General features: G+C 50.6%; 1 protein-coding gene across 4 annotated transcripts in view; it reads left to right on the forward strand.

Annotated features, from left to right (window-relative positions):
* The first annotated feature begins 272 nt into the window (after window positions 1-272).
* Window positions 273-24,690, forward strand: part of DOCK1 (dedicator of cytokinesis 1) — a 522,558-nt gene continuing 498,140 nt past the window's right edge. For all 4 annotated transcript variants that reach the window (XM_012531578.3, XM_033420738.2, XM_033420739.2 and 1 more), the window contains exon 1: window positions 273-431. In XM_012531578.3, the coding sequence (XP_012387032.1) occupies window positions 386-431 (46 nt within the window). In that variant the 5' untranslated portion in view covers window positions 273-385. The remainder of the gene's footprint in view (window positions 432-24,690) is intronic.

Below are 24,690 nucleotides of genomic sequence, written 5' to 3' on the forward strand. Positions count from 1 at the left end.
ACAAGCCTCACAAATTGCCAAGAATCCCCCTGCCCACCTGCCGGCCAGGGCGCACCCCTCTGAGAGGGGTGTATGATATCCAGCCCCCGGGAGGGCTCCGTGGACAAGGGGGAGACGACGCCCCTGCGGGGCTGCTCCTCGGGGGGTGGGGTCGTGGGCCACGGCCCCCCGCCCGCCGCCGTCCCGCCTCCCGCCGGCGCTCCCGGCCTTTCCCATCCGGCCCGCGACGCTCCGCCCGCCCCGCCCCACATGACACCGCCTCCGCCGCAAACTTTTTCCACCCCATCCTGTCGCGGCTCGAAAGGAATGGAAAATGGCGGCCTAGGCGCGGAGTTTCCTGGCGGAGCGGCGGCGGCGGCCTGGGCGCCGGGACGCGGGCGGCGGCATGACGCGCTGGGTGCCCACCAAGCGGGAGGAGAAATACGGCGTGGGTGAGCACCTCCCGCGCGCCGCGCTCCGGGCCGGCGGGGCGGGGCGGGGGCGCCCGGGAGCCTGTTGCCGGCGGCCCGGGCGGCGCGGGCGGGACGCGGAGGGGCCGCGGAGGCCGGGAACCCGCGTCCCCGCCCTGCCCGCCTGAGGGTCCGTCTGCGGGCACTGCCCATTCGGACCCCGGGCGCACGCTGTTCCCGCGCCCGCTTCGGAGCCCGCGCGAGCCGGGCCGGGGACACGCGGGGGTGGGGGGAGGCTTGTGTCACTTCCCGAGGGTGTCCCCTCCGACATCCAGCTCTCGGGCGGGCACCCCGGCGGCGGAGCCTTCCAGCCCCCGGGGCTGCCCCAGACGCCTCGACCGCAGCTGGGCCGGGCCGGGCCGAAAGGCCCCGGCGGCATTGTTCGGCCGCGCCTTTCTGCTTTTCGGATGAAGTTGTGCTCAGTGTCTGCGGCTCCGGGCGGACAGTTTCAAGTTGCAGCGACCAGAGCGAAGAACTGTGCTCTCCCCCGGTGGGAGGTGGCGTGTGCGACCGGGGCTGGGCGATCGCGCCGCCTGCCGCTCGGTGGTCCTGCCCTGGACGGCGCGGGACCCTCGGAGACCAGCGGCCGAGCGCTCCGGGGTCCCCGGGGCCGGGAGCGGGTTGCGAAGGGCGGGACCTGTTTTGGCTCCGCTGTTCTTTGTCGCTTCCTGGGGGGAGTAGGGAGGGTCGGCTGCAAGTTTACGTTTCGGACCAAGTACACATTCCAGAGTCGGAGGCTCTCCTTAATGGCAAAGCAAGCAGCCCCCAGACCCCGTGCGCCCTGCCGCCCTCCTGGCGGGGGTTGGTAGCCTGGCCTGCGGAGGCCTGTGGGTGCTTGCCTTCTCTTAACTTGCGCACCGGAGGCTCTGTCTGGGCCCGCGGCTGGTCTCCCCCTCCGCACGACTTCCCAGTTGGCTTCAGTCCCTCTTTCCTCCTGCTCCGCGATCCAGAGGCGTCCTTGACCACCTCTTAAGCCGGGCTCCACTCTGCCTGACTTGGAAGGCCTTTTGTAGCCTTGGCCTCCCCTCCGAAGCCAGGTGGTGCCCTCCTGGGGTTCCAGACCCTGCGGCCCGTCCCGCCCTCCCCTCCCGACCCTGAGCCTTTGCGGGGAGCAGCCCACTCCCACTGCTGGTGTGGTTCGGCCCTCCCACTTTGGGGAAGCCTGGGCGGTTCTGGTCCCAGGGCTCTCTCTTTTCTTTCTGTGATGCTTCTGCTAGATGCCAGGGACGTAGAGTGGAGCTGGTCTGGACATTGGGACGGTTCTAGGTCCCCTCTGGGCCCGCAGGGGCTTGTTGCACAGGTGGCGCTACTTCAAAACCACCGTGGCTGAATTCCCTTCCCTCCCCTGTTTTAGAGATGAGGCCTCCGGGGCTCAGGCACATCTACAAAGGCCAGCAGCAGAGCTGGGCTTCCGAGTGCAGCTGAGTTTGTAAGCAGCGTTCTGTGCCCATTCAGGTGGTTTCAGCCCCGATAGAAAGGTCCTCATCGATCCACATTGGATGAGGGAGGTTTGGGTGTGGAGATTCCTGCTGGATCAACTTCGGGTGTGGGGTAGCATTGTGGGGGGGGTCTGGGCTGCAGTGAGCCTGTTGGGGTGCTGTGTGTGAGGGGAGGGCTGAGGGCAGGCCCTCAGGGAACGCAGTGCTTAGAGATGGAAGAGAAGCAGGAGCCCTGGGGAGAGGAGGGGGCCAGGCGGGGGCAGCAGAGCCCAGCGCTCCTGCTCGGGACTTGCCCTCTCAGTCCTGTGTGGTGGGGACTGCTGTCCCTCCCACTTCTCAGAGGCAAAGGACAGACTAGCGCCGCTAGTAAGTGCTCCATCCTGAAACTGAACCCTGGTGGTGGCTCTAGAGTTCATGGTCACCCCACTGTGCTCACCAGGAGATGGGTGAGGGACCTCTCTTTAAGGTCGCTTTGATACCCTTGGCTCCCAGGGTGACCTGGATGGTGTCAGTGAGAACCCTGGAGGTGTCCATACGTGTGGAGTGACTTGTGTCTCATGAGCAAAGGGAACATTCACAAGTAGAGACCCACAAGCAGGGTCTCCCCACTGGGGAGGCAGCTGTGAGCACGAACGTGGTTGTGTCCTTCCCACTGTAAGTCACATGCCTTCCAGAAGCTTTGCTAGCACTCACGGCAGTGCCTTCTAACATCACACCTTTGGCTAATACTTTGGTTTTAGGAAAACTCCAAGTTGAAAAGTTTCCAGAGAAGAAGGTATCCTGGAGGTTTTGGAACCAGTTCTGGGAAGGATGTGAGTGGAGGTCAGGCAGGGGAGATGGGAGGGGGTCGTCCTGCCTAGTTTCACCAGGTGGAGAGGACCAGACAGCACAACTCTTTGAGCGGCAGGAGGAACTTTAAATAACTGGACCCCCTGTCGGGGAGGGCGCGCAGGCGTAGAGCTCCTAGAGTTCCTGATTTGGGGCAGGGGAAGCCGAGGACGCTTGAGTCAGGCTGCCCTCGTGTCTGGGAGTTTGCCTGGGGAGGATCCCGCTGGTTCTCAGGGAGTGGGCTGGCTAGGAAGATGGAAGTGTTGGATGTAGGGATTCATTTCCACGAGTTTAATTCCTCTTTCTGCCGAAGGGAAAATTACTGGAAATCCCCTTTACCAACCACAGCGTTTTTTGGGGGGAGCCTCACAACAGGACTGTGTTTCCGTAGATGGGCCCTGGTGGGTCTGTGGGCGGCCAGGCTTCCACCCGGCCAGTGACTTGGCCCCTGAATGAATCACGAGGGGACAGAAAATGGTAAAACTCCATCTCATTTGGAAACATGAATCACGGCTCATTGTTCGCAAGTACTTAGAATCTGTTAGAAGCATTGTTTGTAAATGAGACACTTCAGTTATTTATTTACTTTGTGGAATCAGGAAAGGAGTAAACAGCTGATCTGTTGCTTGCTCAGCAAAGGCAGGAAACGCTGGTGGCCCACCCCCTCCGCATTCATGGGGACCAGCCTGTTAATTTCTCCCCTTGGGCTTGAGTTTGGTGGGTCAGTTTTTACAGACCTGGCTTATTAACACGGACATGAACTTTGACCTAGCTGTCACACTGAGGGGTTGGACCAGGTGAACTTTCCCATCATCCCCCAACTAGGCAGAGTCAAAACGTCCCAACACCAGTAAAATTGTGTTCATGGGGCTCCTGTTCTTCAGATGAGGTGAAAAGATGCAGCTGTCACATCTGAGGCTGGCGTGCTCACGTCTCAGTGACGGCATGGAAGGCAGAATAACGGCCCCCCGAGTGTCCAGGATGCGTGAATGTGGTGTGTGACACGGCAAAAGGGACTTGACAGATGAGATCATGGCTGTGAACCCTGAGGTGCAGAGATGGTCCCGGGTTAGCCACGTGGGCCCCCAAAGCAGAGGACTTTCTCTGTCTGCTCGCACAAGAGAGATTCGGCAGAAGTGGAGTCAGAGCGATTCCGAGCCTGGGAGGGTTCCATGCCCGGATGCTGGCCCGAAGATGTCGAGGTCCACTTGCTACCAGGCAGAGGCCTCAGGGAGCTGAGGTTGGCCCCAACTGACAGCCAGCAGGGAAATGGGGACCTCAATCCTGCAATTATAGCTGGATTCTGCCAGCACCCCTGAATAAGCCTGGAAACATTCATCCTAGAGCCTCCCGTGGAGCGCAGCCGGCCAGCACCTTGACTTTGAGACCCAGAGCCACTGGGTGTCTGACCTGGAGCACAGTGAGATAATGAATGCAGGTGGTTTTCCACTGCCAAGGGTGTGATGATTTGTTATGGCAGCAATAGAACAGGAATGGAGGTGGTGTGGAGAGCAGCCTGGGCAAGAGTACGGTTCTCTTTCCACCCTTTAGCTTTGCTAGAGGCAGATTGAAGGAACACCAGTGACTTCAGCGTGCCCTTCACTCTCCACTCCAGGCAAACCTCAAAAAGGGGATGTGGGCACTGGCACCGAGACATCTTTAACTTCTGGCTCTTAATTGTTATGTGGCCCTTGAGCAAGTTATTCCTGCTTTCTTAGCCTCAGTTTCCTCATCTGGAAAGTGGACCCAAGCCTGCCTACTGCAAAGACCGGTGGGGATTCGCTGAGATAATGTCCTCAGAGCACAAAGCCCTGAGATCAGCGTTTGCGATAAGCCAGGTACGCCATGGAGCGGTGCTTTTAGTAATTTTTTATTTAATAAAGCGCAGGTTAGAAATGCAGTGACAAGTGATTTCCTGTTTGGATATGACAGTCGTGGTGGCTGGAGGGATGCTTCTCTTCCAAACTTGTTGTCTTAATGGTGTGTTTTGCCCCCATATTAGGGGGATGTGACATTTTGCTTGGTGTTAGGGATTGTGGCGTGTGTATTCAGATTAGCCCTGCGCGATGATAATTGGTAGGAATGGTGTAATATCCAGTAAATTTGGGAGTGTGAGAGTTGCTGAGAAATGCTCTTTGTTGCTTAGAGTAGCAAGCAAGCTGCTACTTTGGGGGAAGAAAAATTTGATTTGCTTGTAAGTAAATAGAAATGCAGACATTTTCATTCACTGGAGTTGCAGAAAAATGAAATTAAGGCATATTATATTTCTACAAACCTGATTTTACTTTGGAAACACTATAAAAATTTTAAATTTATTGTAGTGCCAGTGTTGGCCCAGAATATCAGACGTCTTATCAGGATTGTCTTAGCGGGTGTGAATAGTTCTTTCTCTTGTTCTCTTGTGACCTCTGAGGATGCAGGTGGTGCAGACACGGAGAAAGAAACAGGCAGTTGTGAGTCCTGTGCTGGGTACAGCTGAGGAGCCACAGTGCCCGAGGGCACCTGCCATCTCTCTGTCTCTCCTCTTTTTCTCTTTCTTCCCTTCTTCCTTCTTCCCTTTCCCCCTTGTTCTTTCCTTCGTTCCCTCCTTACTCTCCCTTTTCTTCTTCATTAACTTTGGGTTTTCAGATAATTACAGACCCAACAGTTGTAAGAAATAGTACAGAGAGACCCTGTGTACCCACTACAATTTTTCCCCAAGGTTATATCTTGCAAAACTGCAACACACGGTATCAGAACCCGGATATTGACATTGAAGAAGATACAGAGCATTTCCATCATCCCAAGGACCCCTCCTGCCCTTTTGTTGCCAAACCCACCTCCCTCTGCCCTTCCGCATCCTCCCTGGCAACCGTTAACCTGTTCTCCGTTTCTGTAATTTTGTAATTTCAAGAACGTTCCATGAATGGGATCTTGCAGTATGTAACCTTTTTGGATTGCCTTTTCTTGCTGGACATCATTCTCAGGAGAGTCATCAGGTTGCTGTGTGTATCCATGGTTTGAAGGATGTCTGGGTTTTGGCTGTTACTAGTAAAGCTGCTGTGAACATTGACGCACAGGTTTTTGTGTGAATGGAAGTCTTCATCTTCCGGGATAACTGCCTAGGAATGCGGTTGTTGAATGGAAAGGTAGTTTGGCTTTTTAAGAAACTCCCAAACTTTTCCCGAGCGGCTGTGCCATTTTATGTTCCCACCAGCCGTGTGTGTGTGTGTGTGTGTGTGTGTGTGTGTGTGTGTGTGTGTGTGTGTGTGTGTGTGTGTGTGTGTGTGAGATCCAGTTTCTCCGCATCCTAGTCGACGTTTGCTCTTGTCCCCTGCATCGGCAGGCGAACTCCCAGCCACTGCGCCACCAGGGAAGCCCTCATCAAAAACTTTATTCCGCCTTTATCCTGGCCTGTTTGCTGTTTACAGTTGCTGCTGCCTTTCCTCAAGAGTGTGATACACAATTTATATGCCATCTTGCTGATTTTGTTTAACTTACGTGGCTACTAGGTATACTTTTAGGTATAAATGTAACTGTTGTGATTTCCGTCCTGAATTAGGGTTGCCTACCTGCTGTAAACAGACAGCCCCACCGTTCCGCTGGCTTCATTCAATGAACGTTCCTTTTTCCTTCACGTCACAGACCACGTGGCTGGTGGGGAGCGGGCCGGGAGCTCTGTTCCATCAGGTCATTCAGGGACCAGGGTGTCTTCTATCCTGTGGCTCTGCCCCCTGCCAGGATCTTGGGCTCCTTGCCTTTTAATTTGGGCGTGGGGGAAGAAAGAGATGAAGGCTAGTTCACAGGAGATTTCTTCCCTGCCAGGGCTGGAGGTGGTACCATCCTTCTGGTCACATTCTTTTGTTTAGAGCTCCGTCCCTGGCCAGATGTGGGACCCAGAAATGTAGTCGTGCTGTGTGCCCTGCAGGAGGCTGATGTGGGGCTCCTCCGAGTGTTTTCCATTGATCAGCAAGAGCTGTGATGGACCGGTTAGCAACATGGGCATTGAGCAAGGGTTGTAAGATCTCATACCTTTTAGTCCCTGAGAATCCTTTGGCGGAACAGATGGCCAGACCCCTACAGAGATGTGAAGAGACGTGAATGGGGACAGATGCCGCCTTTTTCTTTGAGGTATATTCCACTACTTATGTCCCGTAGATTTCAGGATGTTCTTTGCTGTGTACTTAATCCGGACGGCTGTTGGGGTCAGGGGAGTGGACCGTTGAGCATAAGGAGAGCTCTCTAAATTGGTCATCTTCATATTTGTCGGCAGTTCCTATTCTCACCACCCTAAAATGTATGCAGCACCCCAGACCCCATTCCTGGGTCTGTTGAATTCTTTTGACCTCAGAAGATGGTTACTAAAGCCTGTTAGTGAGAACTGTGTCTGCTTCTAAGCGTTAGCCTTTGTTTCTTTGTTAGAATGGAGTCTTCATTTTCTTTTTTTTTTTTAATAATTGAAGTACAGTTGATTTACAATGTTGTGTTAGTTTCAGGTGTACAGCAAAGTGATTCAGTTAATATATATATATAATATATTTGTAGAAATAAAGATATATTCATTTTCAGATTCTTTTCCATTATAGTTTATCACAAGGTGTTGAATATAGTTCCCTGTGCTATACAGTAGGTACTTGCTACTTATCTGTTACATATATAATAGTTTGAATCCGCTAATCCCAAGCTCCTAGTTTATCCACCCCCTGCCCCCTTTTCCCCTTTGGCAAACATAAGTTTGTTTTCTATGTCTGTGAGTCTGTTTCTGTTTCGCAGATAAGTTCATTTGTATCATTTTTTGGATTCCATATATAAGTGATAACATATGTGTCTTTCTCTGTCTGACTTACTTCACTTAGTATGATAATCTCTGGGTCCATCCACGTTGCTGCAAATGGCATTATTTCATTCTTTTTTATGGCTGAGGAGTATTCCATTGCATATATGTACCACCCCTTCTTTATCCATTCATCTGTCGACGGACCTTTAGGTTGCTTCCATGTCTTGGCTATCGTGGCTAGCGCTGCAATGAACGAACCTTCATTTTCTGAAATAGCGCTTGTCTTTATGACCAAGCAGGCACTGAAAAAGGCTGTAAGGGTAAATCAGTCAGAACTGCAGTAACTTCAAGTGATGTGCGGGGATTTGATGGCGTGGGATTTTAAAGAGCGCTGGACCAGGAGTCAGAAGGCCTGGAGTCCAGGCCTGGGTGCAGCACTTAGTGCCACCTTACTGACCTCCCCAACCTCAGGCCCTGCACGGGGCCCTGGGAGAGTCCCAGAGCCTGTGCTCACCTCTCAGCTGCCCGCGAGGAGCTACAGGGATCACGTGTGCGGGAGAGCTTGCAGCCAGAAAAAGTACCGCTCGGATTCGCTTACTGTGTGGGTGTTAACTTCCTATAGAGAAAATACGCAATTTCTGATGATGGTTTTCTTGACTTTTAATTGGAAGAGGGCAGTATGGCCTCGTGAGCTTTCCTTTTCCTAAAGTTTGCTAATTTGTATTTTATTTGTTACAGACAAGTTGTCTGGTGATGGACTGGCATCGTGGGCAGATGAGCATTCTGAGTGAGCTGCTCACCTGGGCAGTTGAACCTGCGTGTAGGTAGAGAGGAGGAGTGATGGAGTGATGGCGTAATTGTGTCCCAGCTTCAGGGATGAGCACAGTGGTCCTCAACCGCAGGGAATTAGCCATAGAAGAAAATGGTGCCTTCAGACAACCCCTTCCTCCCTCCCTCCCTTGCCCCCCCCACCTTCCTGTTTACTTGACAGCTTTGTTCCTAGACCTCGAGGATCCAGAGACACCCCATGTCTCATCTCCGCTGGATTTTTGCCATTCAGTGAATTACTCAGAACTCTGCGGCGTTCGGAACTTTGGGGTTTGCAGGCATGTGGATCTGTTCGGTTCCTTTTTCACGTTCCGTTTGTCTTCTGAGAGTGTGTCCTCCATCCCAGCGCTCGAGGTCTCTGATCAGACTCCCGAGATGGTGGTGGCTGCCGCCTCCTCGGCAAAGGGCATCCTTGAAAACGCCCCTCCCGGCCTCCTTGGCCTCCTTTCCTACTGCACCCCTGTCCCACCGGCTGACTGGCTGGTCCCAGGTCACGGGCTGCAATTTCCTGCCTCAACTCTATAGGATCTGTGCCACATCCGGCTCGTTCCCCCCTCCCGGCATTGCTGGGCTGCCGAGCCCTTCCGGAATCGACCGTCCCCTGTGTTGCCAACCTCGGGCTGCGGGACAGGGTTGTGTGAGGGCTGAGGCCCCAGGGAGAATGGTCCTCAGTCCCCAGGGCCTGGGAGTCTTGAGGGACAAGGGAGGGGAGTGGTGGAGAGAGCGTGGGGAGGGGGCAAGCGGGCCCCGGGGTCAGGGAGTCAGGATTGAGGAGACCAGAGGCCAGCCTCCCCCAGATCTCACAGCACTCTGGTTTCCCTTCTTAATTTCATCAGCCAGAGTCCCGTACAGATTTGGCTGATAGAGCGGTGGTGCCCAGCAAGGGGTCCGGAGCAGCTGGCCTGAATATGGGGGAGGGAACCTGTCTAAGGCTCAGTGCCTCGTCCCTCCAATATTCAGCGACATCCCTGCAAAGAAGGTACTTGGAGTGGAGGCTGCCCGGTCTAGGACCATAGTGCTGGGTCGGGATGCCCCTGGGGCTCTGAAGCCCGTCCGCCCCAGTTTACTCACTTGTCGACCATGGATGACAGTAGTTTCTGCCTCACAGAGTTGCTCAAGGGTTAAATGGGCGAATTCATGTAAAGCAGGTTTTCTCGACCTGTGTACTAGTGGCGTTCTGGGTTGGATGTATTTTGGTCTTGGGGGGCAGCCCTGGGTACTGCGGGGTACTTGGCAGCGTCCCTGACCTCCATCCACTAGATCCCACTAGCAATCCCCTCCCTTCAGCGGTGCCAACCCAAAATAGGTCCAGACATTGCCACCTGTCCCCCTGGGGGCCAGGTGGCTCCCACTGGTGTCAATGAAGTGCTGGGAGTCACCCCCAACTCCTAGTCAGCACTCTGTAGTTGTTTACTGTAGTATTGTGACTGTGTTGTTAGAAGCAAAGTCTTTGCCGCATATTTGGGAGGAAAAGTTAGAAACCTGCAGGACTTGTTTCCCGAAGGGTGTGCTTTGGGCCAGAGGGCTTGGAGGAGGAAGCCTAAGGGGGTTGGTGGAGGGGTTAGCGGGGCACCTGGGCTGTCTAAGGATGTTCAGGAGACAGCTATGTTTCTTCTTTCCGAGAGACAAACAGCAGTTTTGAGGTCATGTCCTGGGAAAAATGCACAGATTACCAGGGGAATTATGGTCCATCCCCAACATTCTGTCTAAGAAGTATCATTCAGGCTGCCCACAGACCTTCATAAATACGGGAGGTCAGGCATTCGCTCTTGGAGTTTTATTTGCTGGAATAAAGGCACTTATCAAGACTCCATTTCCCGCCCCCCCCCAAATAATAACTTATTTTCTTGAACATAATTGGCTTAACCAGGGGCAAATAACGATTTAGCAGGAGGGAAATGGGATTATGTTTCTTCCAAATTGATGTGCTTCTATTAACTTCACAAGATTAATTTTCAAGTCCTTCTAACAACATCATGTGTGTTCTACTGCCCATTTTTCAAAGGCAAGAATGCGTTTTGGTCCTCCAGGCGCTGTGACCAGGCTGCCAAGTTTCTTCAGATGGTTCCTGGGGGGTATTGCTTTGAGGATCAGCCTGGAGAGGCCAGGGCGAGGGAGAGGTGGGGACGGGAACCCCTACTGGGGACTCCCACGTATAACAGGGAAGAGAGCTTCCTTTGGTTGACCTCACTGACGTCTGGTGGTGTTTCCATACTGAAGTTCTGGCACATCCTCCCCTGTGTGTTCTGGCGGTGCCACAGTGCCTTTGTGCATGCTCTTCTGGCTGCCTGGAAATGCCCTTTGTTTATCTTCCATCTGTCAAGCTTTTCCAGGCTCAGCTCAACTTGTAAACCTTTCTTTTTTTTCTTTTTTTAATTTATTTTATTGAAGTGAAGTTGTTTTGTTTTGGTTTGGCCACACCACGAGGCGTGTGGGCTTTTAGTTCCCTGACCAGGGATCGAACCGTGCCCCCTGCAGTGGACCGCCAGGCAAGTCCCACAGTGTAGTTGATTTACAGTGTTGTGTTAATTTCTGCTGTACATCAAAATGATTCAGTTATACCTATATACATTCTTCTTCATATTCTTTTCCATTATAGTTTATTCTAGGATATTGAATATAGTTCAATATACCGTATACTGCTCTACAGTAGGACCTTGTTGTTTATCCATTCTATATATGATAATCCCAAACAGCCAGTCCATCCCTTCCCCACCTCCCCTCCCCCTTGGCAACCACAAGCCTGTTCTCTATGCCTGTGAGTCTGTTTCTGTTTTGTCAATAAGTTCATTTGCGTCATATTTTGGAGTCCACATGTAGGTGATATCATATGATACTGTCTTTCTCTATCTGACTGACTTCCCTTAATATGATAATCTCCATCTGTGTTGCTGCAAATGGCACTATTTCATTCCTTTTTACGGCTGAGTAGTATTCCATCGTATATACAGACCACATCTTCTTTATTCATTCGTCTGTCAGTGGACACTTAGGTTGTTTCCACGTCTTGGCTATTGTAAATCATGCTGCTGTGAACATTGGGGTGCATGTATCTTTTTGAGTTAGAATTTTCTTCGGATACGTGCCCGGAAGTGGGATTGCTGGATCACATGGCAACTCTCTTTTCAGTTTTTTGAGGAACCTCCATACTCTTTTCCATTTACATCCCCACCAACAGTGTAGGAAGTCAACTGGCCAGTCTTCCTTGATTCACCCGGGCTGCACGAGGGGCCCTTCTGCAGGCTGCTCTCTGCAGTTCCATAACATGCTTCTGTCTGTGGGTGCCGTTGGTGGACTCCTCCTTCATGTCCCCTGCTGGACAGAGGGCCCCTGGGGACAAGGGCTGAGTTGTGTTCCTTCCTCTGTTCCCTGCACCTGTGTGGTCCCTAGCACATCTTGTTGAGTGAAGGTGAAGGGACAGCTAGAGTTCATCTCGGCAAAGTATCAGGAGCTAATTTGAAAGCTGTGAGTGTGTGTATCTAGGTTATTACAAAATATTGAGTGTAGTTCCCTGTGCCATGCAGTAGGTCCTTGTTGGTTCTCTATTTTATTTTTATTTAATTAGTTAATTCTTTGATTAATTTATTTTGGCCGCCCTGCTCGGCATGCGGGATCTTAGTTCCCCAACCCAGGATCGAACCTGCGTCCCCTGCAGTGGGAGCGTGGAGTCTTAACCACTGGACCGCCAGGGAAGTCCTGATTATATCTATGTTATATATAGTAATTGCTAGACTCTTAAAGCCAAAAGGGCAACATTGTCTTGGTTTTCTAATTGAAGGACCAGGGCTGTGAGGGTAGAGCTCGGCTGGGACCCTCTGTGGCAGGCCCCCTTAGAGCTTTAATGAACACAAGAGGCCTCGGAAGTGCTGGGAGTAGGGGAGGGGCAGGGAACCTTGAGGGAAAGGTTAAAACCAGTGATGCAACAGAAATCCAATTCTGTAGGATTCCTGCCTCTTCAACCGTGTGTTGCCTCCAGTTGAACAGAAAATAAAACCTCCATTTTACAGTTTTCACCTGACCAGTAGTTACCAGTGGGGACCACGTGTGGTCAAGGGCTCGAAAACATTTGTACAATTTCCCTCTTCGACCGCTGTGATTTATAGGCAGGCACTTAAAGGTGGGATTAACGTGGAATGAGCCTTCAGAGTGAAGAATCTAAGTGCCTGGGAATAAAGTAGTGGATAAAAGTGTTTCTTAAGGACAGAGTTTTAATAATCATGGCATATATAGTATAGCAGTAGTTACTTACATTTTTGAAGTCGATATTTTTATTCACCTAACAAAGTCTGCCGCTTACCTGCAAATACGTGCAGCGGCTTTGCAAACGTGCTTTAAATGTGTCAGCCTACAACAAGTTTTGGACCAGCTTATAAAATTTTCATTGGGCTTCCCGCCTTTGTCACTGACTTAATAATGATTCCTCTCGTGGCTGGCATTGCATCACAGCTGGAAGAAATGGAATGGTGCTGTTGAATCTTGTTTTCATTTTTTTATGAACACTTCTTGTTTCATACAGCCCACCTTGCTGGGCAGTGGGCCATCTGCCCTCAGCTTATGCTCTAAAATACTTTTAATTATGTGCGCGCGCACACAACCACACACACACACACACACACACAAAGCTGGCTGAAATCCTGGCATTACCTGGTCCAGCTTCTCCACTTTACTTTTCTTCTTACCTTTTCTTACCACTCAGGGGATTCATGGGTACATTTCTAAACATAAACACGTGGTAGAGTATATGTGTCATAGCTGCACCCATATGGACAACCGAAAACCTCGAAGGGCAGGAGAGACCAAACGAAGTGATGTTATTAGAAAACCTTTCATGGGACCCTTCTAGAGTAGGGATGCTTCCAATTTCTTCCTTTTCTGAGATGACAAGTGGAGGGAATACCCAAAAGTTCAAGTAGAGATGACTGTTTTTTTAATTGAAGTATAGTTGGTTTACAATGTTGTGTTAGTTTCAGGTGTACAGCACAGTGATTTAGTTTATATATATATAATTTATAAAGTATATATACATAATATATATAAATACATATATAGAATATATATGGGACTTCCCTGGTGGCGCAGTGGTTAAGAATCCTCCTGCCAATGCAGGGGACACGGGTTCAAGCCCTGGTCCGGGAAGATCCCACATGCCGTGGAACAACTAAGCCTGTGCGCCACAACTACTGAGCCTGCGCTCTAGAGCCCGCGAGTCACAACTACTGAGCCTGCATTCCTGGAGCCCGTGCTCCGCAACAAGGGAAGCCACCGTGATGAGAAGCCTGTGCGCCGCAACGAAGAGTAGCCCCTGCTTGCTGCAACTAGAGAAAACCCACATGCAGCAATGAAGACCCAAGGCAACGAAAAATAAATAAGTAAATAAAATTGATTCTTTTTTTTTTTTGAATCACTTGACTTTTCTTTTTTTTTATAATTTATTTTATTTTTGGCTGTGTTGTGTCTTCGTTGCTGCACACGGGCAGAGATTGAGAATGAGATTCTTCCATCCCCGAAATCGAGCCCATGGGGGAGGCACTTGGCATGTATTCAGACCCCCGGATTCCTGTTTGAGTTTGGGCTGGTTACTTAACCTCTCTGAGCCTCAGTTTGCACATCTGTAAAGTGGGGATAATAATAGTACCCCACTTCCGATGGTTGTGGAGAGGAGTGACAGGCTAAGTGTCAAATGCTTAGCACCCGCTAATCACTTAGTACTTGGGAACACCATCCTCAGCACCACATAAGCCTGAAAATGGACCCCTGGTGACAAAGCCACCTCTGTTTAGTGTACTTTAGTCTTCTGTTTAAAAAAAAAAAAAAAAAAGATTAAAGATTACAGAGCTATTAAGTAGAAGCATCGGATTTCCACGTATATTACTTGATGTTTGTTCTCGGTTCTAAACTATTTGCAAGCTTCAGTCTGAATTTAGATATCCAGGAAAAGTAGACAAAAGAAAAAAAATTAAACTTTGAAAAACAACATTTTCACAAAAGTATTTGCATATATTTACATATTAACTTGAGGAAAACACAGTTCCTGATACTTGCAGTATCGTGCTTGGATCCTTTAATCCACATTCTAGGATGGAAGGTGGAGGATGTTGTGGGTTAAATTGTGTCCCCCCCCTCAACCCCTATTGCCTCAGACCGTGATTTTATTTGGAAATAGGGTAGTTGGAGATACAATTATCTTATTAGGTAAGATGCGGTCATCCTGGATTAGAGTTGGCCTTTTATTCAAGATGACTGGTCCTTAGAAGAAGAGGGAGACCCGGGAGAGACGACGTGAGGACAGAGGCAGAAATTGGAGTTGAGCTGCCAGTAGCCAAGGGGCACCACGGAACGCCTGGGGCTACCGGGAGCTAGAGGCTGCAAGGGAGCACCCTCCCATCAAGGCTTCGGAGGGGAGCACAGCCCCCCCATTCCTTGATTTTGGACTCTTGCACTCCAAAACAGTGAAAGAATAAGTTTCTATTGTCATAAGCCACGAGGTTTGCAGTACTTTGTTATGGTGGCCCTAATACAGAGGAGTAGGGCAGAGATGCATTTGAGAAACAGGTGAAAGGGAGTTTCTGGTCTCCATTCAGTGAGGAAGCTGATGGTCAGAGACCTTGTGTCCCGGTATATTTTGCATCATCTTTTTAGAAGATTGTCTGGAGACTAAGGTGGTGACTGATGTGCAAACGTGTGATACTGTTTGTAGGTTTTTGCTCTCTCTTGCATTTGCTTTTTTCTTTCAATTTGGATGTGATGTGGAGTTTCTTGGGCAGAACTTGAGGCGAATAGAAAATGCTTTATAAACTGCCGTCCGTCCCAAGGGTGGAGGCACTGAAATGTGCATGGAAGGTTCTTCTGGTTGGCAGCTGGCTCTTTAGTTGGCATCTGAGAGGTGATCTCTTTCTTTCCCTCCAGAGAGACCATCTGAATTCCTTCATTTATTGCTTCATCATTATAAGTAGACGTTGAGTCAGAGCTTCCATGGAAGACACCCTTCTAGGTGCGGGGACTCATTGAAGTACAAGGCAAACGTAGTGTGTGCCCTCGGGTTGCCCACCATCTAGTGGGAAAGGCGGACACGGGACCGGGTGATTATGATGCTCTAAGGGTGAGGGCACCTACTGTGCAGGTGGGGGACCCCTACCCAGGGGCCGGACAGCCTGGGAACGCTGGCAGGAGCAAGTATCATTTCTAGAGACCCAGGGCCTCCAGCAGGTACCCAGGGGAAGAGACGGGACACGTGGTCTCAGCAGAGGGAACTACATGTCCGAGCTTTGGAGTTGGGCTGAGTGGCTTGTTGGAGAGGCTGAAAGAATAAAACATGAACAGAGTGAGGACATTCCCTGGATTCAGAATTTAAAATGGTGAGGTGATGGTCTCCAAGCCCCAGGTGGAAGGAAGGAGGCTAAGGAAGGGAGGGGGGGGAGCATTGGACCCCTTTCCCTGGCTTTCAGCCGTGATCCATTGCCAGAGCTGTGTCCTGGGTGGATGGCCGGGCTCTGCCCCTGGGGGCCTCCGCAGAACCTGCTGCCTGACTTGTAAATTAGTCTGGCATTATTAAGTCTCCAACCCCCAATTTACTAGAAACTCAGGAGAAACGGGCTTCCTTTCTTCCGTTTATAAGCATTATTTTGCACAGTTGCCGCAGAGCCACGATTGCCCTGAGCCAGAGGGTTTGATCTATTGAGTCTAGACTGGTGTTATGGTTAAGTATTTAATCAGGTCACCTTCGGAAGCTTGGCTGTAAGCATTTAATCTCTGGAAGCATTTTCATATGTCTCGTTTGAGGGTGGCGTCTCTGTCCGGAAGGACCACAGGCAAGGCGGAAGGAACTAGGTTTGCAGCCATGTATAGGTCTGTCAGGCACAGATGAAAATCCATGCAAGTTTATTTGCGTCAGAATTGATTCTGCAGCTCGTTGTCAGGTCCTATTATGGGCTGGATGGTTGTTGGGCTGAATCCCAGAGGGGTAAGGGACCGTTTGCAGTTGGACCGAGCTGGGGGTGAATTCTGGCTATCCGCCTTGCTGATTGGGTAATTTTTAGAATTTACCTTACCTTCCGTGCCGTGGAGGGTGAATTTGCTTCCCTATAAACTGGGGGTAATAGCAGTTGCTACCCTAGTGTTGGCATGGATTAAAAGTCGACACCCAGGTCATGCTGTTATTTATTGGAGTTGCTCTCAAGAGTCTAGGGTGACAGTTACAGCGATGGGGATGCAAAGTGTTTGCCCTTGGCCTTGAAGGGGTCTGGTGCTTGGTTGTGGGCGGTACCCTGTCTGCGAAGCTTCACTGAGGACTCCTGGTGGGCCTCGAGGTTGCTGAGGTTGGGAAGGGAAGCACAGAGGGAGCACCTGCTGGTGGGGAGCCTGTGGGAGGTTCTGCCTGGGCTGCAGCATGGGGTGCGGGGGAGAGAGGACAGGGGCCGGGCCGAGGGCTTGCAAGCCAGGTTAGGGGGTGGGAACTTGGTCCTGAAAGCCGCGGGGGCGGGCGGAGGGGGGAGGCAGGCAGGGCAGCACGTATGGCACAGTTGTCAGTTTATGAATCAGTGGCAGGATTTACAAGAAGAGTGATGTGCTGGGGGTGAGATACACATAATGAACCATTAGGCATGATACGGTGAACAGTTCAGTGGCATTACTACACTGACAGCCTTGTGCAACGTCCTGCATCTAGGTTCAAAACATTTACATCTTTCCAGAGTAGAAGCCCTCACCCATTAAGCTGTTTCTCCCCCTTCCCTCGTCCTCTGAGGCCCTGGCAGCCACTCAATCTGTGCTCTGTCTCTGTGGATTTACCTGTTCCGGATGATACAATATGTGACCTCGTTTGTCTGGCTTTTTGGGCTTGACATAATGCTTTCGAGGGTCATCCACATTGTAGCGTGTGTCAATGCTTCATTGCGTTCTGTGGCTGAAGAGTATCTCATTATACGTATCTATTACCATGATTTGTTTCTCCACTCATCTGTTGAGGGATATCTGGGTCATTTCCACCTTTTGGGTATTGTGAATAACGATGCCATGAACACTCAGGGATGAGTATTTGTTGGAACGCCTGTTTTCAGTTCTTTTCGGTACCGACCTAGGAGTGGAATTGCCGGACCATATGGTAATTCTGTGTTTAAATTAGTTGCAAGATTCTTGGACATAATGGCAAACGCTGGCTGAGCCGTAAAGATGCCGGCAGCACGGAGTCCTGGACAGGGTCAGGGGTCAGCTTTGGAGTGAGGGGTTCTCTTGGGCTTGTTAACCACACACACAGCCTGCTGAGTGAGGTCCCTGTGTTTTGCTGGAGCCGTAATGTGTAGGGTCGCCCGGGACCCCCTGCTCTGTCTAGTACTTCAGGAGGCAGCAGCTCTGACATCCAGGGCAAGGTGGGGTTGGAGGTGGCTCCCAACATTTCATGGGGGAAGATTACTTGGAAGAAGGGCGAGGGCAGTACGGGATCTCAGCCTGCAGACCCACGCTTAGACTGGTTGGGTGTGCTACTGACGTGTGTGCACTTCTGATAAGAAGCAGGTGTCTCTCAGGTACAGCAGGGCCGGGTGTTAGGAGGAGGACTGGCAGAGGGACAGGGGATAGTGCCCGTGCAGGGAAGCTGGACTTGGGTCCTCGCCCATCTTTACCGCGTTCCAGCTGAGTAACCATGGGTGAGTTACACGCCTCCGTTTCTTCATCTCTCCACACGGTGTGGTTAGGAAGCTGCACCCTAGGGCCATGGTGAGGATGTTGTGAGCTAAGGGGTGTGAAGTACATGGACAGTGCCTGCCAGGCGGTGAGCATGATCGATGGATGACAGCTATCGTATTGGTTCCCTAGGGCTGCCATCATAAGGTGCTGTAACAAGCTGGGTAGCTTAAAATAACTGAATGTATTTTCTCACAGTTCTGGAGGCCAGAAGTCTCAAATCAAGGGGTTGGCAGGGTGGGTTCCTTCTGGAGGCGCAGAGGGGGAATCGGCCTTTTGCTTCTCTGCTAGCGTCTGGCAGTCCTTGGTGTCCTTGGCCTGTGGCCGCATCACTCCGGTCTCTGCCTCTGTCTTCACATGGTGCTCTGTCTGTGTTTCCCTGAGTCTCTGTGTCCACAATTCCCTTTTCTTCTAAGCACAGTAGAAAACTCTAATTCAGTATGACCTCATCTCAATTTAATTACATCTGCAAAGATCCTATTTCCAAAGAAGGTCATTTTCCCAGGGACTGGGTTTCGGTATTTGAATATAACTTTTGGGGGGACAAAATTTAACCTACCACAGCTACTAATTATGAATGTTTCAAAATAAACCGATCAAACAGATCTAATAACCTTGATTAGATCTGTTTCCAGGTTAGTAGAAACCCCATTTCCAGAAGGTTATTAGGGAGGTAACAAAAGACCACAAACCTGGGTGAGTGCTGACGCCCTGGGAGGACACGCCCATGCCGCGCTCTCCTAATGCTGTCTCGGGACAGGCCTGGGCGATAGAGCGTGGACAGAGTTCCTCCATGTGGATACCTGCTGGAAGCTTCCATCTGCTAAAGCTGAGCTTCTCTAACTCTTGACTTGCTGGGCTGACAGTTACAGCTCCTAGAAGTTTGGGGAACCCGTGGAGGGGAACACTGTTTGGATCTCACTTAGGTGAGACTGGGGAGCTTCAAACAGCCTGGGGAGGTGGGCAGATCATTGCCCTCTATCTCAGAGATCAGACCCCCTTGAAAAGCCAGCCAGGGCTTCTAGGAAAGGGATTTCTACAGCTTCCAAGGGGAGCCAGGCATGAACTGATAAAGTCTCTGATATGTCCAGTCCCTTTCTGAGGATTGGAGCTCCTCAGGAATACGGTCTGGACAGTCTATTCCCAGATGACCGTGGACGGGAAGGACAGCAGTGTTTTTTCATGGGAAGCCTCTCATGGGCTCCGACTTGGAGAGACATGGATGGAGCTGGAAGGACAAGCCCCTGACCTGGGGGGTGAGGGGGTCTTCCATCTCCGGAGGACCTCACGTGTTGGATGGGGCGGTCAGCTTTCCGTGTTTTCTCTGGTTCTTTATGGAAGCCAGCCTGGAGGGGGCGGGGCTACAGCGCAGAGCGCCTGCATCCAGGCTGGCGTAGGACACAGCTCGCATCTGCAAGAGCTGCAGTGTTTTCATCTATGAGCAGTTGGTGCACCTGGACCCTGCCTTTTTCCTGGTGTGGGATTCAGGGAAAGAAGGATGGAAAGCGCTTTAAGTGGTGCCTGGTGTGGGCTCCAGGCGCCTTTCTGGAAGGCATTAGAAAGGCAACAAGAGATAGTCAGATGTTAAAAAGGCATTAAGTCTTTTCTTTTCTTCTTTTAAAACGGTATTTATTTTTTAAACTAATTTATTTATTTTATTTATTTTTGGCTGTGTTGGGTCTTCGTTGCTGCGCGCAGGCTTCCTCTAGTTGCGGCGAGCGGGGGCTACTCTTCATTGCGGTGCATGGGCTTCTCATTGTGGTGGCTTCTGTTGTTGTGGAGCGTGGGCTCTAGGTGCACGGGCTTCAGTAGTTGTGGCTCACGGGCTCAGTAGCTGTGGCTCACGGGCTCTAGAGCACAAGCTCAGTGGTTGTGGCACACGGGCTTAGTTGCTCCGCGGCATGTGGGATCTTTCCGGACCAGGACTCGAACCCGTGTCCCCTGCATTGGCAGGCGGATTCTTAACCGCTGCGCCACCAGTGAAGTCCCAGCATTAAATCTTTTGTTAACAGGCTGGAGTGGAAGTGTGGGCATATCCTTAGGGCTGGAATGATCATTTTAGAGTAGTGATGGGTAGAAGGTAATCCTCTGGAGCTCCTGCCCGTTGGATTCTAGAAGGTTGCACAGTCAGAGCTGAACGGCAGAATCCATATTCAGAGAGGTCTTGATTGTTTCGGATCACAGGCCCAAGGACATCAAGGGAGCCTCTGCCAGGCTAACTGTGGAGTCTTAGGCTCAGGGACACAAATTGGCGGACGAGCTGCAAGAGGGCAGAGTGAGGCCTTCAAAAGCGGCCTCCCGCGGAGACCCAGAGACTTGTTCAAGCATCTCAGCCAGCAGCGTGTCAGGACTGCTAGAAAAGCAAAACGCACAGTGTTCCAGGCTGTCCTGGACAAGCGCAGCTGGAGGTTTGTAGGAGGGAAGATGTGGGGATGTGTGGTGGATGCAAGCCCGTCCTGGAGCGGAGTGGGTGGGACCTGGTCTGGTGGCACCGGGGAAATGCAAGGCCTGGTGATGCAGGTTGAAGGGCCCAGAGCGGGGATAAGGGGCAGAATGTCCCCTGGAGGACCACGAACCACCCATGGGCGTGTGCACACCTTGGTGACTCAGGAAGGCCCAGCGGGATTGAACTAGAAGAGCCCTGAGTCCCTTCCTTCTGAGATTCGCTTCAGTTACTGCTGGTCCTGGGGGAGCGTTTTTAACAACAGGTGACCCAGAGCGAGGTCACACAGAGGTCGACTCACAATGTCATTGCTGATTCATGGAGGGCGCCCGCTTTCTCCCCTGGTGTATCTAACATCTGTCCTTCGGACCATTTGCCATGGGTTGATTGGGTAGGTATCGAGGGAGCCTGCAGGCATGGGGTGGCTGGTGGAGGACAGCAAGGACATTGGCTTTGCACAGCTGGAGGAGTGGCCCGCTCAGGTGCCAGGGGCACTGATGGATGGGCCGACCTCCACGGGGCTACCCGTGTGCGAGGCACTGGTCTGCCGGTGTCCACTTCCCACAGTTGGGACAGATTCTGGGTCGGGGAGGGGGCAGGTGTTGCGATCTGTGGCTCTTGCAGGTATGTTGAGATGGAAATGTGACTTTATTTGGAGGGAAACATGTAGGTGATAAAAGTGGTCCAGGTGGGTGCTGTGATGTGATAGAGGCCGGCACCTGCAGCATCTCATGGCTGATGTGATAATGCCGGGTGAAGCGGTTCCCGTAAGGAGTGCCAAGCCTCCGGGGCGATGGTGTCCTCCTTTAAACATTTATCTTTTGCCTTGTCGGACGGGCAGGGAAGGTGGGGGGCCCAGGCCACCACCCGCTTGGTATCTCGGGGCCCTGTGGAGCAGTGTTGCTTCCTGCCTCTTTTCAGTTAAATATTTCAGTGATTGAAGGATATGTGATGATTCTGTGAAGATCTTTGAACTTCTGGGACTGCATTAGCTTCCCTGGCATTAGCTGAGGGCTGCACATCCTGGCGCTGGCCTAGGGCTGGGGATCAAAGGGATGGAAGAGGCAGCCCTCACTCCTGGGATGCCTTGCATCTGGGGAGACCAGGGCAGGCTTGCAGGGAAATGTGGTGATTTTAATCCAGCTATAAGTGATGACGTGCTCATCATCGTGTTTCCCTTGGAGGTCGTCAATATTCTGTCAAAGGGGGCAGACGTTTTCTGTGAAGCAACTTGAACTCCCACCCAGGATGTGGGTTCTCTGGCAGTCTTCAGATGCGTGAATCTGAAGTCATTTTATTTACTCTTAACACTGTGGCATTAATTACATATAAGCCCAGATTGTATATACAGCACGATCCATGATCTTTTAGTCAAAATAAAATGTAGTGTTTTTTTATTGGCCGCACCGCATGGTTTGTGGATCTCAGTTCTCTGACCAGGGATTGAACCTGGGCCATAGTAGTGAAAGCCCGGAATCCTAACCACTTGGCCACCAGGGAACTCCCAAAATTTAGTTTCTCATTGCCCCCAAACTCAAAACCAAACAGTGTGGTACTTGCCTTACCGTTTGCCCTTCCATCGTCCAAGTTGGAAGTCAGAGGGATGCCTTTGTGTGACAATGCAGATCTTGGCCGTGACCTTGAGTGTGACACGCACACTGTTATGGTGGCTGTGTGGCAGACCCTCACCTTCTGTGAGATGCTGTGCATCAGTGATCTGGTTTTTCCTAATCATAGCTCTCGGTGTTTAGGATCCAAGCCTGGGAAATTCTGCAAATACTGGAACGTGAGTTTTAACTTTATCTGAAAAAAATCACAGTCACCTGACGTGGAGATCGTAGCAAGACTGGGCAGGTGCTTTAAATCCACATCGAAGCTCTTTAGGGTTTTATTCCTGCTTAACAGATGGGTGTCGACTTTACCTGTTTTCCCACCTGCTATGAGCTGACTTTGGATGTGGCTCGGTGTCACGGCTAGCCAGAGCCTATTGGGCATTTGTGGGGTCTTCGTTTTTATTTTTGGCCTGTCTGCTTGGTGGAGCCCTCACAGCCGTGGCACGAGGATTGGGCTCAGGAAACGTATATGGAACTTTTCTTCTGAAATGTGGACTCTTACATCGTGGTTATGTGAAAACCCTTCATTGGGACGTTACCGATTTTCATCGAGAATTTTCTGTTGAGAACGTCATGGTGTTTGAAGAGTAGTCGTGATATTAACACATTTCATTGGTTTCTGATGGTTGAGTGTGTGCTTTTTTTTTCTGGCTGTGCCTTGCGGCGTGCGGGATCTTAGTTCCCCAACCAGGGATTGAACCTGTGCCGCCTGCAGTGGAAGCGGGGAGTCTTTTTTTTTTTTTTAATTAAAAAAAATTTTTATTGAAGTATAGTTCATTTACAATATTGTGTTAGTTTCAGGTATATAGCGAAGTGTTTCATTTTTGTATGTGTATGTTGTTTCAGATTATTTTCCATTATAGTTTATTACAATATATTGAATATAGTTCACTGTGCTATACAGTAAATACTTGTTGCTTATCTATTTTATATATAGTAGTTTGTATCTGTTAATCCCATACTCCTAATTTTTCCCTCCCTCCCTCACCCCTTTGGTAACCATAAGTTTGTTTTCTATGTGATATTAATAGACTGTGAGTCTATTAATGTTTTTTTTTTTATTGGAGTATAATTGCTTTACAATGGTGTGTTAGTTTCTGCTTTATAACAAAGTGAATCAGTTACACATATACATATGTTCCCATATCTCTTCCCTCTTGTGTCTCCCTCCCTCCCACCCTCCCTATCCCACCCCTCTAGGTGGTCACAGAGCACCTAGCTCATCTCCCTGTGCTATGTGGCTGGGAAGCGGGGAGTCTTAACCACTGGACCACTAGGGAAGTCCTGAGCTTGTGGTTTTTATCTAGAAAATCCTCGTATGTCGTGGGTTTGTGCAGCCCGTTAGGGCTCTACCACAGACTTCACTGGTGGCCCCCAGAGGGATCCTGGCTGCCTCGCAGATGAGAGGCTCTGCCCAGGACATGCGGACTGGAGGCCGGTTCTTTAAAGGGCCAGCAGGGCTCGTCCGGGCCTGGCCTGCCTCTCCTGCTGCGCGGGCTCATCTCACCACTGCTCTCGAGGGACAGCCAGGCTGAGCCATGTGCTTACGGCTGTTGGTCCGTGAAGGTGTCCTTTCTCTTACCTGAGTGCACGTTCCTTGCCCTGCGCTCCTACTCCCCCTGCCCTCTCCTGTCTGCTGTTTGCCTTGCTTCTCTCTGATCTCCTTCCAGGTTTGGAAGCCCCCTTGGACACTTGCCTTCCGCCTGGTTAAGGTGCCCCTACTACATGCTGCCCACAATGTCCGGCGTAGTAGAGGCCAAGGTCACGGGCTGTGTTGTGACCGCCTGGTTACTGGCCATCTTGGTCCTCGGACTGGAAGCTCCGTGAGGGCAGGGGTGGCGTCTGCCTGGCCTGTCTTCTCCGTACCCCTGGTGTCTGATGCTGACCTTGGCCCAGCTGGTGTTTCATCAATCTTCAAATAAATGAGGCTGAAATCTTAAAGTTCCGGAAATCTTTTGATGATCTGTGGGAGTGGCATTGCAGAACATTTGAAATTGGGGCCGTCCTAGGAAAGAGTTGGTAAACTTTTTCTGCTGAAGGCCAGAAAGTAAATATTTTAGGCTTTATGCACTGTAACGCCTCTGTTGGCGTCTACTCGTTTTTTGCTGTTGTAGCCCCAAAGCAGCCACAGATGAGGCGTCAAGGCACAAGTGTGCTGTGTTCCAATACAGCTTTATTTATGGACACTGGAACTTGAATTCTGGATAATTTTCGCATGTCATGACATATTCTTCTTTTAAAAAATTTTTAACTGAAATATAGTTGATTTACAATGTCATGTTCTGGTGTACAGCAAAGTGATTCAGTTATATGTGTATATATTCTTTTCACATTCTTTTCCATTATGGTTTGTTACAAGATATTGAATATAGTTCCCTGTGCTATATAGTAGGTCCTTGTTGTTTACCTGTTTTATACATAGCAGTGTGTATCTGTTCATCGCAAACTCCTAATTTATCCCTTCCCCCACCACCTTTCCCCTTTGGTAACCACTAGTCTGTTCTCTGTGTCTGTGAGTCTGTTTCTGTTTTGTCAATAAGTTCATTTGTATCATTTTGAAAGATTCCACATATAAGTGATATCATATGATACTTGTCTTTCTCTGTCTGACTTCACTTAGTATGATAGTCTCTAGGTCCATCCATGTTGCTGCAAA

Source organism: Orcinus orca, chromosome 14, assembly GCF_937001465.1.
Source record: "Orcinus orca chromosome 14, mOrcOrc1.1, whole genome shotgun sequence".
In the NCBI taxonomy this organism is placed as follows: Eukaryota; Metazoa; Chordata; class Mammalia; order Artiodactyla; family Delphinidae; genus Orcinus; species Orcinus orca.